At 55.7% G+C, this 14,328-nt stretch overlaps 1 protein-coding gene across 1 annotated transcript; it reads left to right on the top strand.

Moving 5' to 3' along the window:
* Positions 1-135: 135 nt before the first annotated feature.
* Positions 136-6,693, top strand: GABARAP (GABA type A receptor-associated protein). Its single transcript, XM_072131724.1, has 4 exons — positions 136-312; positions 4,299-4,377; positions 4,470-4,588; positions 6,461-6,693. The coding sequence occupies exons 1-4, from the start codon at positions 223-225 to the stop codon at positions 6,524-6,526; spliced, it is 354 nt and encodes a 117-aa protein (XP_071987825.1). The 5' UTR covers positions 136-222; the 3' UTR covers positions 6,527-6,693.
* Positions 6,694-14,328: the final 7,635 nt, after the last annotated feature.

Here is a 14,328-nt window from a genome sequence, read left to right as displayed (position 1 = left end):
GTCATTGGGATGGGCCATTAGCTGTGATCGGTGATTGGTTGTCTTTATATGTCGCTCGGGCGGCGGCCGCCATATTCTCGGAGTTGTGGTGACGTGTGCGGCTGTTGATTCGCGATGTAGGCGTGTCCGCGCGTCTGGTGGGCGGGGTCTCAGTGCGGAAGTGCGGGGGGGCGGCTGTTTATCTTCCTCCTTCTGTCGTTGTTGTTTCCCGGAGCCGCGGACATGAAGTTCATCTACAAGGAGGAGCACGCCTTCGAGAAGAGGCGCTCAGAGGGCGAGAAGATCCGCAAGAAGTATCCGGACAGAGTCCCGGTGACTGCGGGAGGAGGGAGACAGGAGAGGCCCCGGGGAGAGGAGAGAGAGAGAGGAGAGGACCCGGGGAGAGGAGAGACACAGGGGAGGCCCCGGGGAGAGGAGAGGAGAGAGAGAGGGGAGGCCCCGGGGAGAGGAGAGAGAGAGGGGAGGCCCCGGGGAGAGGAGAGAGAGAGGGGGAGGCCCCGGGGAGAGGAGAGAGAGAGAGAGGGGAGGCCCCGGGGAGAGGAGAGAGAGAGGGGAGGCCCCGAGGAGAGGAGAGAGAGAGAGGGGAGGCCCCGGGGAGAGGAGAGAGAGAGAGAGGGGAGACCCCGGGGAGAGAGAGAGAGAGGGGAGAGGAGAGAGAGGGGAGGCCCCGGGAGAGAGAGAGAGAGAGAGAGGGGAGGCACCGGGGAGAGAGAGAGAGAGAGAGAGGGGAGGCCCCGGGGAGAGGAGAGAGAGAGAGAGAGGGGAGGCACCGGGGAGAGGAGAGAGAGAGAGAGGGGAGGCCCCGAGGAGAGAGAGAGAGAGAGAGGGGAGGCCCCGGGGAGAGGAGAGAGAGAGAGGGGAGACCCCGGGGGAGAGAGAGAGAGAGAGGGAGGCACCGGGGAGAGAGAGAGAGAGAGAGGGGAGGCACCGGGGAGAGAGAGAGAGAGGGGAGGCACCGGGGGAGAGAGAGAGAGAGGAGGGGAGGCACCGGGGAGAGAGAGAGAGAGAGAGAGGGGAGGCACCGGGGAGAGAGAGAGAGAGGGAGGCACCGGGGAGAGAGAGAGAGAGAGAGAGGGGAGGCACCGGGGAGAGAGAGAGAGAGAGAGGGGAGAGGAGAGAGAGAGAGGGGAGGCACCGGGAGAGAGAGAGAGAGAGGGAGGCACCGGGGAGAGAGAGAGAGAGAGGGGGAGGCACCGGGGGGAGAGAGAGAGAGAGAGGGGAGGCACCGGGGAGAGAGAGAGAGAGAGAGAGGGGAGGCACCGGGGAGAGAGAGAGAGAGAGAGAGGGGAGGCACCGGGGAGAGAGAGAGAGAGAGAGGGGAGGCACCGGGGAGAGAGAGAGAGAGAGAGAGGGGAGGCACCGGGGAGAGAGAGAGAGAGAGAGAGAGGGGAGGCACCGGGGAGAGAGAGAGAGAGAGAGAGGGAGGCACCGGGGAGAGAGAGAGAGAGAGAGAGGGGAGGCACCGGGGAGAGAGAGAGAGAGAGAGAGAGGGGAGGCACCGGGGAGAGAGAGAGAGAGAGAGAGAGGGGAGGCACCGGGGAGAGAGAGAGAGAGAGGGGAGGCACCGGGGAGAGAGAGAGAGAGAGAGAGGGGAGGCACCGGGGAGAGAGAGAGAGAGAGAGAGGGGAGGCACCGGGGAGAGAGAGAGAGAGAGAGAGGGGAGGCACCGGGGAGAGAGAGAGAGAGAGAGAGGGGAGGCACCGGGGAGAGAGAGAGAGAGAGAGAGGGGAGGCACCGGGGAGAGAGAGAGAGAGAGAGAGGGGAGGCACCGGGGAGAGAGAGAGAGAGAGAGAGAGGGGAGGCACCGGGGAGAGAGAGAGAGAGAGAGGGGAGGCACCGGGGAGAGAGAGAGAGAGAGAGGGGAGGCACCGGGGAGAGAGAGAGAGAGAGAGAGAGGGGAGGCACCGGGGAGAGAGAGAGAGAGAGGGGAGGCCCCGGGGAGAGGAGAGAGAGAGAGAGAGGGGAGGCCCCGGGGAGAGGAGAGGAGAGAGAGGAGGCCCCGGGGAGAGGAGAGAGAGAGAGAGGGGAGGCCCCGGGGAGAGGAGAGAGAGAGAGAGGGGAGGCCCCGGGGAGAGGAGAGAGAGAGAGAGAGGGGAGGCCCCGGGGAGAGGAGAGAGAGAGAGGGGAGGCCCCGGGGAGAGGAGAGGAGAGAGAGAGAGAGGGGAGGCCCCGGGGAGAGGAGAGAGAGAGAGAGAGGGGGGAGGCCCCGGGAGAGGAGAGAGAGAGAGAGGGGAGACCCCGGGGAGAGGAGAGAGAGAGAGAGGGGAGACCCCGGGGAGAGGAGAGAGAGAGAGAGAGGAGGCCCCGGGGAGAGGAGAGAGAGAGAGAGGGGAGGCCCCGGGGAGAGGAGAGAGAGAGAGAGGAGAGGAGAGAGAGGGGAGGCCCCGGGGAGAGGAGAGAGAGAGAGAGGAGAGGAGAGAGAGGGGAGGCCCCGGGGAGAGGAGAGAGAGGGGAGGCCCCGGGGAGAGGAGAGAGAGGGGAGGCCCCGGGGAGAGGAGAGAGAGGGGAGGCCCCGGGGAGAGGAGAGAGAGGGGAGGCCCCGGGGAGAGGAGAGAGAGGGGAGGCCCCGGGGAGAGGAGAGAGAGGGGAGGCCCCGGGGAGAGGAGAGAGAGGGGAGGCCCCGGGGAGAGGAGAGAGAGGGGAGGCCCCGGGAGAGGAGAGAGAGGGGAGGCCCCGGGGAGAGGAGAGAGAGGGGAGGCCCCGGGGAGAGGAGAGAGAGGGGAGGCCCCGGGGAGAGGAGAGAGAGGGGAGGCCCCGGGGAGAGGAGAGAGAGGGGAGGCCCCGGGGAGAGGAGAGAGAGAGAGAGGGAGGCCCCGAGGAGAGAGAGAGAGAGAGAGAGAGAGGGGAGGCCCCGGGGAGAGGAGAGAGAGAGAGAGAGAGAGAGAGAGAGAGAGAGAGAGAGGGGAGGCCCCGGGGAGAGGAGAGAGAGAGAGAGGGAGGCCCCAGGGAGAGGAGAGAGAGGGGAGGCCCCAGGGAGAGGAGAGAGAGAGAGAGAGGGGAGGCCCCGGGGAGAGGAGAGAGAGAGAGAGAGGGGAGGCCCCGGGGAGAGGAGAGAGAGAGAGAGGGGAGGCCCCGGGGAGAGGAGAGAGAGAGAGAGAGGGGAGGCCCCGGGGAGAGAGAGAGAGAGAGAGAGAGGGAGGCCCCGGGGAGAGGAGAGAGAGAGAGAGAGGGGAGGCCCCGGGGAGAGGAGAGAGAGAGAGAGGGGAGGCCCCGGGGAGAGGAGAGAGAGAGAGAGGGGAGGCCCCGGGGAGAGGAGAGAGAGAGAGAGGGGAGGCCCCGGGAGAGGAGAGAGAGAGAGAGAGGGGAGGCCCCGGGGAGAGGAGAGAGAGAGAGAGGGGAGGCCCCGGGGAGAGGAGAGAGAGAGAGAGGGGAGGCCCCGGGGAGAGGAGAGAGAGAGAGAGGGGAGGCCCCGGGGAGAGGAGAGAGAGAGAGAGGGGAGGCCCCGGGGAGAGGAGAGAGAGAGAGAGGGGAGGCCCGGGGAGAGGAGAGAGAGAGAGAGGGAGGCCCCGGGGAGAGGAGAGAGAGAGAGAGGGGAGGCCCCGGGGAGAGGAGAGAGAGAGAGAGGGGAGGCCCCGGGGAGAGGAGAGAGAGAGAGAGGGGAGGCCCCGGGGAGAGGAGAGAGAGAGAGAGGGGAGGCCCGGGGAGAGGAGAGAGAGAGAGAGGGGAGGCCCCGGGGAGAGGAGAGAGAGAGAGAGGGGAGGCCCCGGGGAGAGGAGAGAGAGAGAGAGGGGAGGCCCCGGGGAGAGGAGAGAGAGAGAGAGGGGAGGCCCCGGGGAGAGGAGAGAGAGAGAGAGGGGAGGCCCCGGGGAGAGGAGAGAGAGAGAGAGGGGAGGCCCCGGGGAGAGGAGAGAGAGAGAGAGGGGAGGCCCCGGGGAGAGGAGAGAGAGAGAGAGGGGGAGGCCCCGGGGAGAGGAGAGAGAGAGAGAGGGGAGGCCCCGGGGAGAGGAGAGAGAGAGAGAGGGGAGGCCCCGGGGAGAGGAGAGAGAGAGAGAGGGGAGGCCCCGGGGGAGAGGGAGGCCGGGGGGAAAGAGAGAGGCCGGGAGAGAGGGGGGGGGAGAGAGAGGCCGGGGGAGAGAGAGGCCGCGGGAGAGGGGGGGGAGAGAGAGGCCGGGGGAGAGAGAGGCCGGGGGACGGAGAGGGGGGACGGGGGGGGGGAGAGAGAGAGAGGACGGGGGACCGGGGGGGAGAGAGAGGACGGGGGACCGGGGGGGAGAGAGAGGACGGGGGACCGGGGGGGAGAGAGAGGCAGAGCCGGTGCTCCTGGTGTGCTGTTGTGATGACTCCTCTCTTGTTCTCAGGTGATTGTGGAGAAGGCTCCTAAGGCAAGGATTGGAGATCTGGACAAGAAGAAATACCTGGTGCCCTCAGATCTGACAGGTAACCGCCACCCTGCGCCCCCCGGGCCCTGCCGCCTGCGCCCCCCGGGCCCTTACCATTAGACTAACATTAACCCTCTTCTCTCTGGTCAGTCGGCCAGTTCTATTTTCTCATTAGGAAACGGATTCATCTCCGCGCTGAGGACGCGCTCTTCTTCTTTGTCAATAACGTGATTCCACCGACCAGCGCAACAATGGGACAACTCTACCAGGTATAGAGTAGCAGAGCTGTGTGTGTGAGAGTAGTAGATACAGGACAGGAGCTGTGTATATAATGTACAGGAATAGTATATACAGGACGGGGTGTAGTGTGGAGCTGTGTATAGTATATGGGGTGTAGTGTGGATCTGTTTATAGTATTCAGGGGTGTAGTGTGGAGCTGTGTGTATAGTATATGGGGTGTAGTGTGGAGCTGTGTGTATAGTATATGGGGTGTAGTGTGGAGCTGTTTATAGTATTCGGGGGTGTAGTGTGGAGCTGTGTATTGTATTCGGGGGTGTAGTGTGGAGCTGTGTATAGTATTTGGGGGTGTAGTGTGGAGCTGTGTATAGTATTCGGGGGTGTAGTGTGGAGCTGTGTATAGTATTCGGGGGTGTAGTGTGGAGCTGTGTATAGTATTCGGGGGTGTAGTGTGGAGCTGTGTATAGTATTCGGGGGTGTAGTGTGGAGCTGTGTATAGTATTCGGGGGTGTAGTGTGGAGCGGTGTATAGTATATGGGGGGTGTAGTGTGGAGCTGTGTATAGTATATGGGGGGTGTAGTGTGGAGCTGTGTACAGTATTTGGGGGTGTAGTGTGGAGCTGTGTACAGTATTTGGGGGTGTAGTGTGGAGCTGTGTACAGTATTTGGGGGTGTAGTGTGGAGCGGTGTATAGTATTTGGGGGTGTAGTGTGGAGCGATGTATAGTATTTGGGGGTGTAGTGTGGAGCGGTGTATAGTATTTGGGGGTGTAGTGTGGAGCGGTGTATAGTATTTGGGGGTGTAGTGTGGAGCGGTGTATAGTATTTGGGGGTGTAGTGTGGAGCGATGTATAGTATTTGGGGGTGTAGTGTGGAGCGGTGTATAGTATTTGGGGGTGTAGTGTGGAGCGGTGTATAGTATTTGGGGGTGTAGTGTGGAGAGGTGTATAGTATTTGGGGGTGTAGTGTGGAGCGGTGTATAGTATTCGGGGGTGTAGTGTGGAGCTGTGTATAGTATATGGGGGGTGTAGTGTGGAGCTGTGTATAGTATTTGGGGGTGTAGTGTGGAGCTGTGTATAGTATTTGGGGGTGTAGTGTGGAGCTGTGTATAGTATTCGGGGGTGTAGTGTGGAGCGGTGTATAGTATTCGGGGGCGTAGTGTGGAGCGGTGTATAGTATATGGGGGGTGTAGTGTGGAGCTGTGTATAGTATATGGGGGGTGTAGTGTGGAGCTGTGTATAGTATTTGGGGGTGTAGTGTGGAGCTGTGTATAGTATTTGGGGGTGTAGTGTGGAGCTGTGTATAGTATTTGGGGGTGTAGTGTGGAGCTGTGTATAGTATTCGGGGGTGTAGTGTGGAGCTGTGTATAGTATATGGGGGGTGTAGTGTGGAGCTGTGTATAGTATATGGGGGGTGTAGTGTGGAGCTGTGTATAGTATTTGGGGGTGTAGTGTGGAGCTGTGTATAGTATTTGGGGGTGTAGTGTGGAGCTGTGTATAGTATTTGGGGGTGTAGTGTGGAGCTGTGTATAGTATTTGGGGGTGTAGTGTGGAGCTGTGTATAGTATTCGGGGGTGTAGTGTGGAGCTGTGTATAGTATATGGGGGGTGTAGTGTGGAGCTGTGTATAGTATTTGGGGGTGTAGTGTGGAGCTGTGTATAGTATTTGGGGGTGTAGTGTGGAGCTGTGTATAGTATATGGGGGGTGTAGTGTAGAGCTGTGTGTATAGTATATGGGGGGTGTAGTGTAGGGCTGTGTGTATAGTATATGGGGGGGGTGTAGTGTGGAGCGGTGTATAGTATATGGGGGGTGTAGTGTGGAGCTGTGTACAGTATTCGGGGGTGTAGTGTGGAGTTGTGTGTGACATCGTAGAGCTGTAGTAATTACCTCTGGTTTGCTCTCTGCAGGAACACCATGAAGAGGATTGCTTCCTATATATTGCGTACAGTGATGAGAGTGTGTACGGACATTAGTCCTCTCTGCCCCTGTCCCTTTGAGGGTCCCGAATTTCCCTTTTTCCTATTTGTTTTCTCTTTAATTACTAAACTCTTGTTTATTTGCCCCTGGGGGTAAGATCATTATGTTGTCCCTTTGCATCAGCCCTATCTGGGGCTGTTGGTAATAAAATGATGTGACATTCGCTTTGTCTGTGTATCATCATTTCCATGACTTTATTTCCCTACTACCTGCACAACATCGTGGAGCTCTCCTGCCCCGGCTCTCCGGCTCCTTGGCCCAGGTCACTGAGATCACGGGGCTCTCCCACCCGTTGTCTACGAGCTTACCGATTTGCTTGGCTCAGGCCTTTAAAATTAGGGAGCTTTGTTACATTGCGGCGCTCACCTGCCCGGGGGCTACCGGGTGGCGGCGCTCACCCGCCCGGGGGCTACCGGGTGGCGGCGCTCACCTGCCCGGGGGACCGGATGACTTTCCCGGGTCTGGCGGAGCTGTGCCGCCATAACCCGTGTATGTGTTCTCTGGCACATGCATGACTGTGGTGGGTGCGCACTTTGTGTGTGTTTGCTGGCAGTGGCATTGCGCTGTGTTTGTGGTGGTAGCGTGTTATGTTTTTTTCTTGCAGGGGCGTTGCACTGTGTGTGTGTTGGTGGTGGTAGTAGTGCGTTGTGTGTTTGCTGGCAGGGGCGTTGCGCTGTGTGTGTGGAGGTGCTTTGCCTGGAGGTGACCTGCGTCTCGGGCCCGGGGCTGACGTCCTCTCTTCATTGTACCGGCCCGGGGCTGACGTCCCCTCCTCCGCGGCCTGGCCCGGGGCTGACGTCCCCTCCTCCGCGGCCTGGCCCGGGGCTGACGTCCCCTCCTCCGCGGCCTGGCCCGGGGCTGACGTCCCCTCCTCCGCGGCCTGGCCCGGGGCTGACGTCCCCTCCTCCGCGGCCTGGCCCGGGGCTGACGTCCCCTCCTCCGCGGCCTGGCCCTCCACGGCAGTAGTTGGGCCCGGGGCTGACGTCCCCTCCTCCGCGGCCTGGCCCTCCACGGCAGTAGTTGGGCCCGGGGCTGACGTCCCGTCCTCCGCGGCCTGGCCCTCCACGGCAGTAGTTGGGCCCGGGGCTCACGTCCCGTCCTCCGCGGCCTGGCCCTCCAGGGCAGTAGTTGGGCCCGGGGCTCACGTCCCGTCCTCCGCGGCCTGGCCCTCCAGGGCAGTAGTTGGGCCCGGGCCCCACGTCCCGTCCTCAGCGGCCGGGCCCGGGCCCCACGTCCCGTCCTCAGCGGCCGGGCCCGGGCCCCACGTCCCGTCCTCAGCGGCCGGGCCCGGGCCCCACGTCCCGTCCTCAGCGGCCGGGCCCGGGCCCCACGTCCCGTCCTCAGCGGCCGGGCCCGGGCCCCACGTCCCGTCCTCAGCGGCCGGGCCCGGGCCCCACGTCCCGTCCTCAGCGGCCGGGCCCGGGCCCCACGTCCCGTCCTCAGCGGCCGGGCCCGGGCCCCACGTCCCGTCCTCAGCGGCCGGGCCCGGGCCCCACGTCCCGTCCTCAGCGGCCGGGCCCGGGCCCCACGTCCCGTCCTCAGCGGCCGGGCCCGGGCCCCACGTCCCGTCCTCAGCGGCCGGGCCCGGGCCCCACGTCCCGTCCTCAGCGGCCGGGCCCGGGCCCCACGTCCCGTCCTCAGCGGCCGGGCCCGGGCCCCACGTCCCGTCCTCAGCGGCCGGGCCCGGGCCCCACGTCCCGTCCTCAGCGGCCGGGCCCGGGCCCCACGTCCCGTCCTCAGCGGCCGGGCCCGGGCCCCACGTCCCGTCCTCAGCGGCCGGGCCCGGGCCCCACGTCCCGTCCTCAGCGGCCGGGCCCGGGCCCCACGTCCCGTCCTCAGCGGCCGGGCCCGGGCCCCACGTCCCGTCCTCAGCGGCCGGGCCCGGTGCTGATATCTTCATGTTTCATGTGTATTGTAAAAAATTATTGTTATCCTATCCTCTTACAACCTTCCAGGGCTTACATTCTGCCGTATGACTACGACCTCATCTTTCATACATTTTATTTTTCCTGATTCCTGGGTTTTGGAGGAGAATCTCAAAGAGTCAATATGGTCATCAGGGAGGGATCAGGACAGTTACCACAGGGTCAGAAAAATCATTGGGAACAGGTCAAGACAGGCCACAAAGGGTCATAATGGTCATTAGGCACAAGTTGGGACAGTATGGTCATCAGGAAGAGGTCAGGACAGGCGGCACAGGGTCGGTGTAGTAATCGGGTCAGGACAGGCGGCACAGGGTCGGTGTAGTAATCGGGTCAGGACAGGCGGCACAGGGTCGGTGTAGTAATCGGGTCAGGACAGGCGCCACAGGGTCGGTGTAGTAATCGGGTCAGGACAGGCGGCACAGGGTCGGTGTAGTAATCGGGTCAGGACAGGCGGCACAGGGTCGGTGTAGTAATCGGGTCAGGACAGGCGGCACAGGGTCAGTGTAGTAATCGGGTCAGGACAGGCGGCACAGGGTCAGTGTAGTAATCGGGTCAGGACAGGCGGCACAGTGTCAGTGTAGCAATCAGGTCAGGACAGGCGGCACCGGGTCAGTGTAGCAATCAGGCCAGGACAGGCGGCACAGGGTCAGTGTAGCAATCAGGCCAGGACAGGCGGCACAGGGTCGGTGTAGTAATCAGGTCAGGACAGGCGGCACAGGGTCGGTGTAGTAATCAGATCAGGACAGACGGCACAGGGTCGGTGTAGCAATCAGGTCAGGACAGGCGGCACAGGGTCGGTGTAGTAATCAGGTCAGGACAGGCGGCACCGGGTCAGTGTAGCAATCAGGCCAGGACAGGCGGCACAGGGTCAGTGTAGTAACCAGGTAGAGGACAGGTCATCAGGACAGGTATCTTTTGCACAAACGCACTAAAATTTGGTGGAATAAAGCTGCTTTATAAAACTACAAAAAACCATCATCCTTAGGGGCTGCGGGTACAGCTATTCCCAGGTTTGAAGTTAAAGATACAACATTTACCTCTAAGTGGGAAGAGACTCTAAATAAATGTTCAAAAACTCTTCGGGAACAATAGATAGAGGTCGCTGGAGCAGATCGGAAAAGAAGTTTATCAATTAAAAACCAGAATCCAATAGAGTATTAGAAAATACTTAACTAGTAAAATAAAACTAGTAATAGTAATACTTAATTTGTAAAAAATTGGGATGAATGATAAGTGGGAAAAATAAATACAGGAATTGAAGTGTAGAAAGGGAGATGTTCCAGACTCCCAATCAGTCAGAAAGGGGAAGATCTGGATCAGTCACCCGTTTCCAGTATCTCACTTCATTGAGGAGAAGGATGTGGAGAGCGATTTTTAGACAGTCACTAGGATTCTGGAAATGTGAGAGGTCTTCCCCCACCCAACGAACTCCGGGAACATAAAGAAAGACCAGAGGAATGTACAACTGGGAGAAGAGAAAAGACGTAGAGTGAACCTTTCACATATTCCCTTGACGATGGAGCAGGAGGACGTCTTGGAAAAAGGTCTTTCATTTGCACCAGCGGCAAAATGTGACAACTTCAAGGCTGTGATAGACGTCGTTTGTCCGTAAGACATGAAAATGAGAACTCGTGTGAAGATCCAAATCCATGAGAAATGGATGGACAGGTCACATGTAGAGGAAGGAAGACGATATTCACCCCGGGCTACCCATGCGTCTGTGTCGTCGCTCGTAATATTGCCCCTCTTCATCTTTGTATCCCGCAGTGGATTTCTTCACAAAACTAGTGAGGAGGGATCTGAAGTCAATCCCTGAGAATATCTCACAGGACAACATCAAGATAGGCATCAGAAGTAAGGGAGAGAGAAAAGATTGTGATAAAACCTGCGGATAAAGATCTGGCCGACACTGAGGCATGAGGAGGAAGCTTTTCGGCAGCTTGGCGTCACCCAGTGTTACAGGACACTTCCTTACAACCCTACGCTCAGTTTTAAAAGAGAACTTGAAGTCTTGTTACACATGAGGGCGGACAACCAAATCATTGGACCAAGTTTAAAAGAGGTCCTGGCAGTAGACTGTCCAAGTACACCTCTATTTACTACCTAAGGTCCACAATGTCCGGGAATGGGAGGTTTATGCCTAATGGTTTGTCAATTCATTGATTTCTATTTGTAAAAATACGCTGAGACCCTTCCTTGTTCCGCACAGGACACTACGGATGTCGTGATCAGGATGTGTGGCCCTATATGCCTCTATATGCCAGGACCATGGGTTTAGGGTGTCTTGATATGTTTTGGAAATGTCCAGCGTGGACACGGATTTGGTTGAATTTATTTTACTATTGTTGGATTTTGTGTTACAATTTCTTTATATTTAGAGATTGTTTTTTCCTGTAGGAACGGCAATGGGGGCAACGTGTGCGCCGTCATATCCCAACCTTTTCCTGGGCCTATGGGAAAGCCTTGGACATGACACGGTCATCTCATGATCATGATATGTAGACATATCCTCGTTGTGTGGCAGTTTAGTCAAAGTAAAATTGAATCTTTAAGCATCTGGATTACAAAAGACGTAGAGGGTCACATTACTACTGATGTCTATTGAGAGAAGACCTCAGCTAAGCCTCTTCTTCACGCTTCATCCTCCCACTATCCACAGTTAAAGGCAGTCCCAGTTGGGCAATTTTTAAGAATGTGACGTATCTGCGTCACAGCTTTTGAGAATCAATCTAGGGACCAATGGATTTCGTGAAAGAGGATACAGAGAGCCTACAGTTAGACAGGGTCATAATCGAGTAAGACGTGAAAGCTGCACTTCCCTGTTGGTAAGTAGACAAAAGAAAAAAGATACGACAAATGTTTTCGACTCTGGGTGGAGACACGTGAGAGGAGCCGGAAATAAACATTGGCCAATATTACTGACCGATAGGGAATTGGCTCAAAACTTGATGGGACATCCATCTATTACTTGGCGCAAATCTCGTAATCTGAGGGACATGCTGTAGACCGCCGTTACACCCCCCAGACAGAGAGGGATTGGTCTGGTGGTAGCGGCCCCACCTATGGCGCATTCAGTTGTGGGAACTCTTCCAATACATGGAACGAGAAAATACGTTTACGGACTGTGAGAAAGAGTATAGAATTGTCCATTATATAAACTGTAATAAGAGTCAGTGATCTACTACATCAGGAGTCCATGTAATATAATATAATATATATTGTCATGACAACTAGACCTTTACGGGTCCGGGTGTTGGTACAGGGGCGTAGCATTATCATCTAGAGACAATGAAACCAGCAGCACAAAAAAAAGTCACTAAATTACAACCGATCCTCAAAGGCTTCTGGGAAGGTCCTGGGTGCAACCCGAAAGGATTGAAAAAGGTCTGAATGAGGCCCAAGCTTCAAACCTTTAGTGATTTATATCTGTTTTCTTATTATAAGTGATACTCGCAGACATGATCTTGGTCACAGGGGTAGAGGCCAATTTGAGTATTACCACATGTACAGTAGGTCCTTATCGCTATATATCTGTATACAAGGATGTAGTGTGTGTTCTGCCACGTTGTACAGTATTGTCTTATATATAATTGTATCATATATATTCTATATTTCAGAGTATTATAGCTCCTTATATTACCAGCCACAATGTTATACATGGAGATCCCATCGCTTGGGATATTTATGATGGATTCGCAGTTGTGAGGCTTTTCAGTTTTTCGAGAGTTTTTTCACGTCTTTTGCATCATTTCTCCTTATGAATTATAAAATCCTAGTTTACATCTACATTTATTTTCATTGCATTTTTATATAGACAGGGAAAAGTCTTCTTAGTTGATGCGTATACATTGGATATGCGTTCTGTACGGTAACCCCTTATGAACGCCCCACGAGTTATCATATCTATATTGTTTGTGAAATTGCATCACATTTTTATATGTAAAAAAAAATCTAGTATGTAATTTTTACGGTATATTTATATAACATTGTTAATATTGGGGATTCTAGTATTCTATGTATTTTGATACATGGTTTGTATCCTGCGCAAAAACAACACAGACGTGTGTGTCGTACTCGGCTATGGCGAAGTGTGGAACGCTTCTCCACGGTCATGTGACGCGCCACTCAGTGATGCTGGAGGTGGTGGATATTAAAAATGACATTTGGACGCTACCCCCTGACAAAGCAGTTGGAGTTGGAGACACAGACATCAGCTACACAAGTACCTGACATGTTCTCTCCTCCTATACACATGTGAGACACAGACATCAGCTACACAAGTACCTGACATGTTCTCTCCTCCTATACACATGTGAGACACAGACATCAGCTACACAAGTACCTGACATGTTCTCTCCTCCTATACACATGTGAGAGACAGACATCAGCTACACAAGTACCTGACATGTTCTCTCCTCCTATACACATGTGAGACACAGACATCAGCTACACATGTACCTGACATGTTCTCTCCTCCTATACACATGTGAGACACAGACATCAGCTCCACAAGTACCTGACATGTTCTCTCCTCCTATACACATGTGAGATACACAGACATCAGCTACACAAGTACCTGACATGTTCTCTCCTCCTATACACATGTGAGATACACAGACATCAGCTACACAAGTACCTGACATGTTCTCTTCTCCTATACACATGTGATAGACACAGACATCAGCTACACAAGTACCTGACATGTTCTCTCCTCCTATACACATGTGAGACCCAGACATCAGCTACACAAGTACCTGACATGTTCTCTCCTCCTATACACATGTGATAGACACAGACATCAGCTACACAAGTACCTGACATGTTCTCTTCTCCTATACACATGTGATAGACACAGACATCAGCTACACAAGTACCTGACATGTTCTCTCCTCCTATACACATGTGAGACCCAGACATCAGCTACACAAGTACCTGACATGTTCTCTCCTCCTGTACACATGTGAGACACAGACATCAGCTACACAAGTACCTGACATGTTCTCTCCCCCTATACACATGTGAGACACAGACATAAGCTACACAAGTACCTGACATGTTCTCTCCTCCTATACACATGTGAGACAGACATCAGCTACACAAGTACCTGACATGTTCTCTCCTCCTATACACGTGAGAGACACTGACATCAGCTACACAAGTACCTGACATGTTCTCTCCTCCTATACACATGTGAGACAGACATCAGCTACACAAGTACCTGACAGGTTCTCTCCTCCTATACACATGTGAGAGACCCAGACATCAGCTACACAAGTACCTGACATGTTCTCTCCTCCTATACACATGAGACACAGACCTCAGCTACACAAGTACCTGCCATGTTATCTCCTCCTATACACATGTGAGAGACTCAGACATCAGCTACACAAGTACCTGACATGTTCTCTCCTCCTATACACATGAGACACAGACATCAGCTACACAAGTACCTGCCATGTTAGCTCCTCCTATACACATGTGAGAGACACAGACATCAGCTACACAAGTACCTGACATGTTCTCTTCTCCTATACACATGTGAGACACAGACATAAGCTACACAAGTACATGACATGTTCTCTCCTCCTATACACATGTGAGACAGACATCAGCTACACAAGTACCTGACAGGTTCTCTCCTCCTATACACATGTGAGAAACACAGACATCAGTTACACAAGTACCTGACATGTTCTCTCCTCCTATACACATGTGAGAGACACAGACATCAGCTACACAAGTACCTGACATGTTCTCTCCTCCTATACACATGTGAGACACAGACATCAGTTACACAAGTACCTGATATGTTCTCTCCTCCTATACACATGTAAGAGACACAGACATCAGCTACACAAGTACCTGACATGTTC

The sequence above is a fragment of the Engystomops pustulosus genome, unplaced genomic scaffold, assembly GCF_040894005.1.
Source record: "Engystomops pustulosus unplaced genomic scaffold, aEngPut4.maternal MAT_SCAFFOLD_128, whole genome shotgun sequence".
Taxonomy (NCBI): domain Eukaryota; kingdom Metazoa; phylum Chordata; class Amphibia; order Anura; family Leptodactylidae; genus Engystomops; species Engystomops pustulosus.
The sequence above is the reverse complement of the archived record's forward strand: the minus strand, read 5'-3'. Positions and strand labels throughout refer to the sequence as shown.

Coding starts and splice junctions, on each gene's coding strand:
- GABARAP (XM_072131724.1), top strand. CDS start 223: ATGAAGTTCATCTACAAGGAGGAGCACGCCTTCGAGAAGAGGCGCTCA. Junction 313..4,298: donor AGTATCCGGACAGAGTCCCG/GTGACTGCGGGA, acceptor TCTTGTTCTCAG/GTGATTGTGGAGAAGGCTCC. Junction 4,589..6,460: donor CAATGGGACAACTCTACCAG/GTATAGAGTAGC, acceptor TGCTCTCTGCAG/GAACACCATGAAGAGGATTG.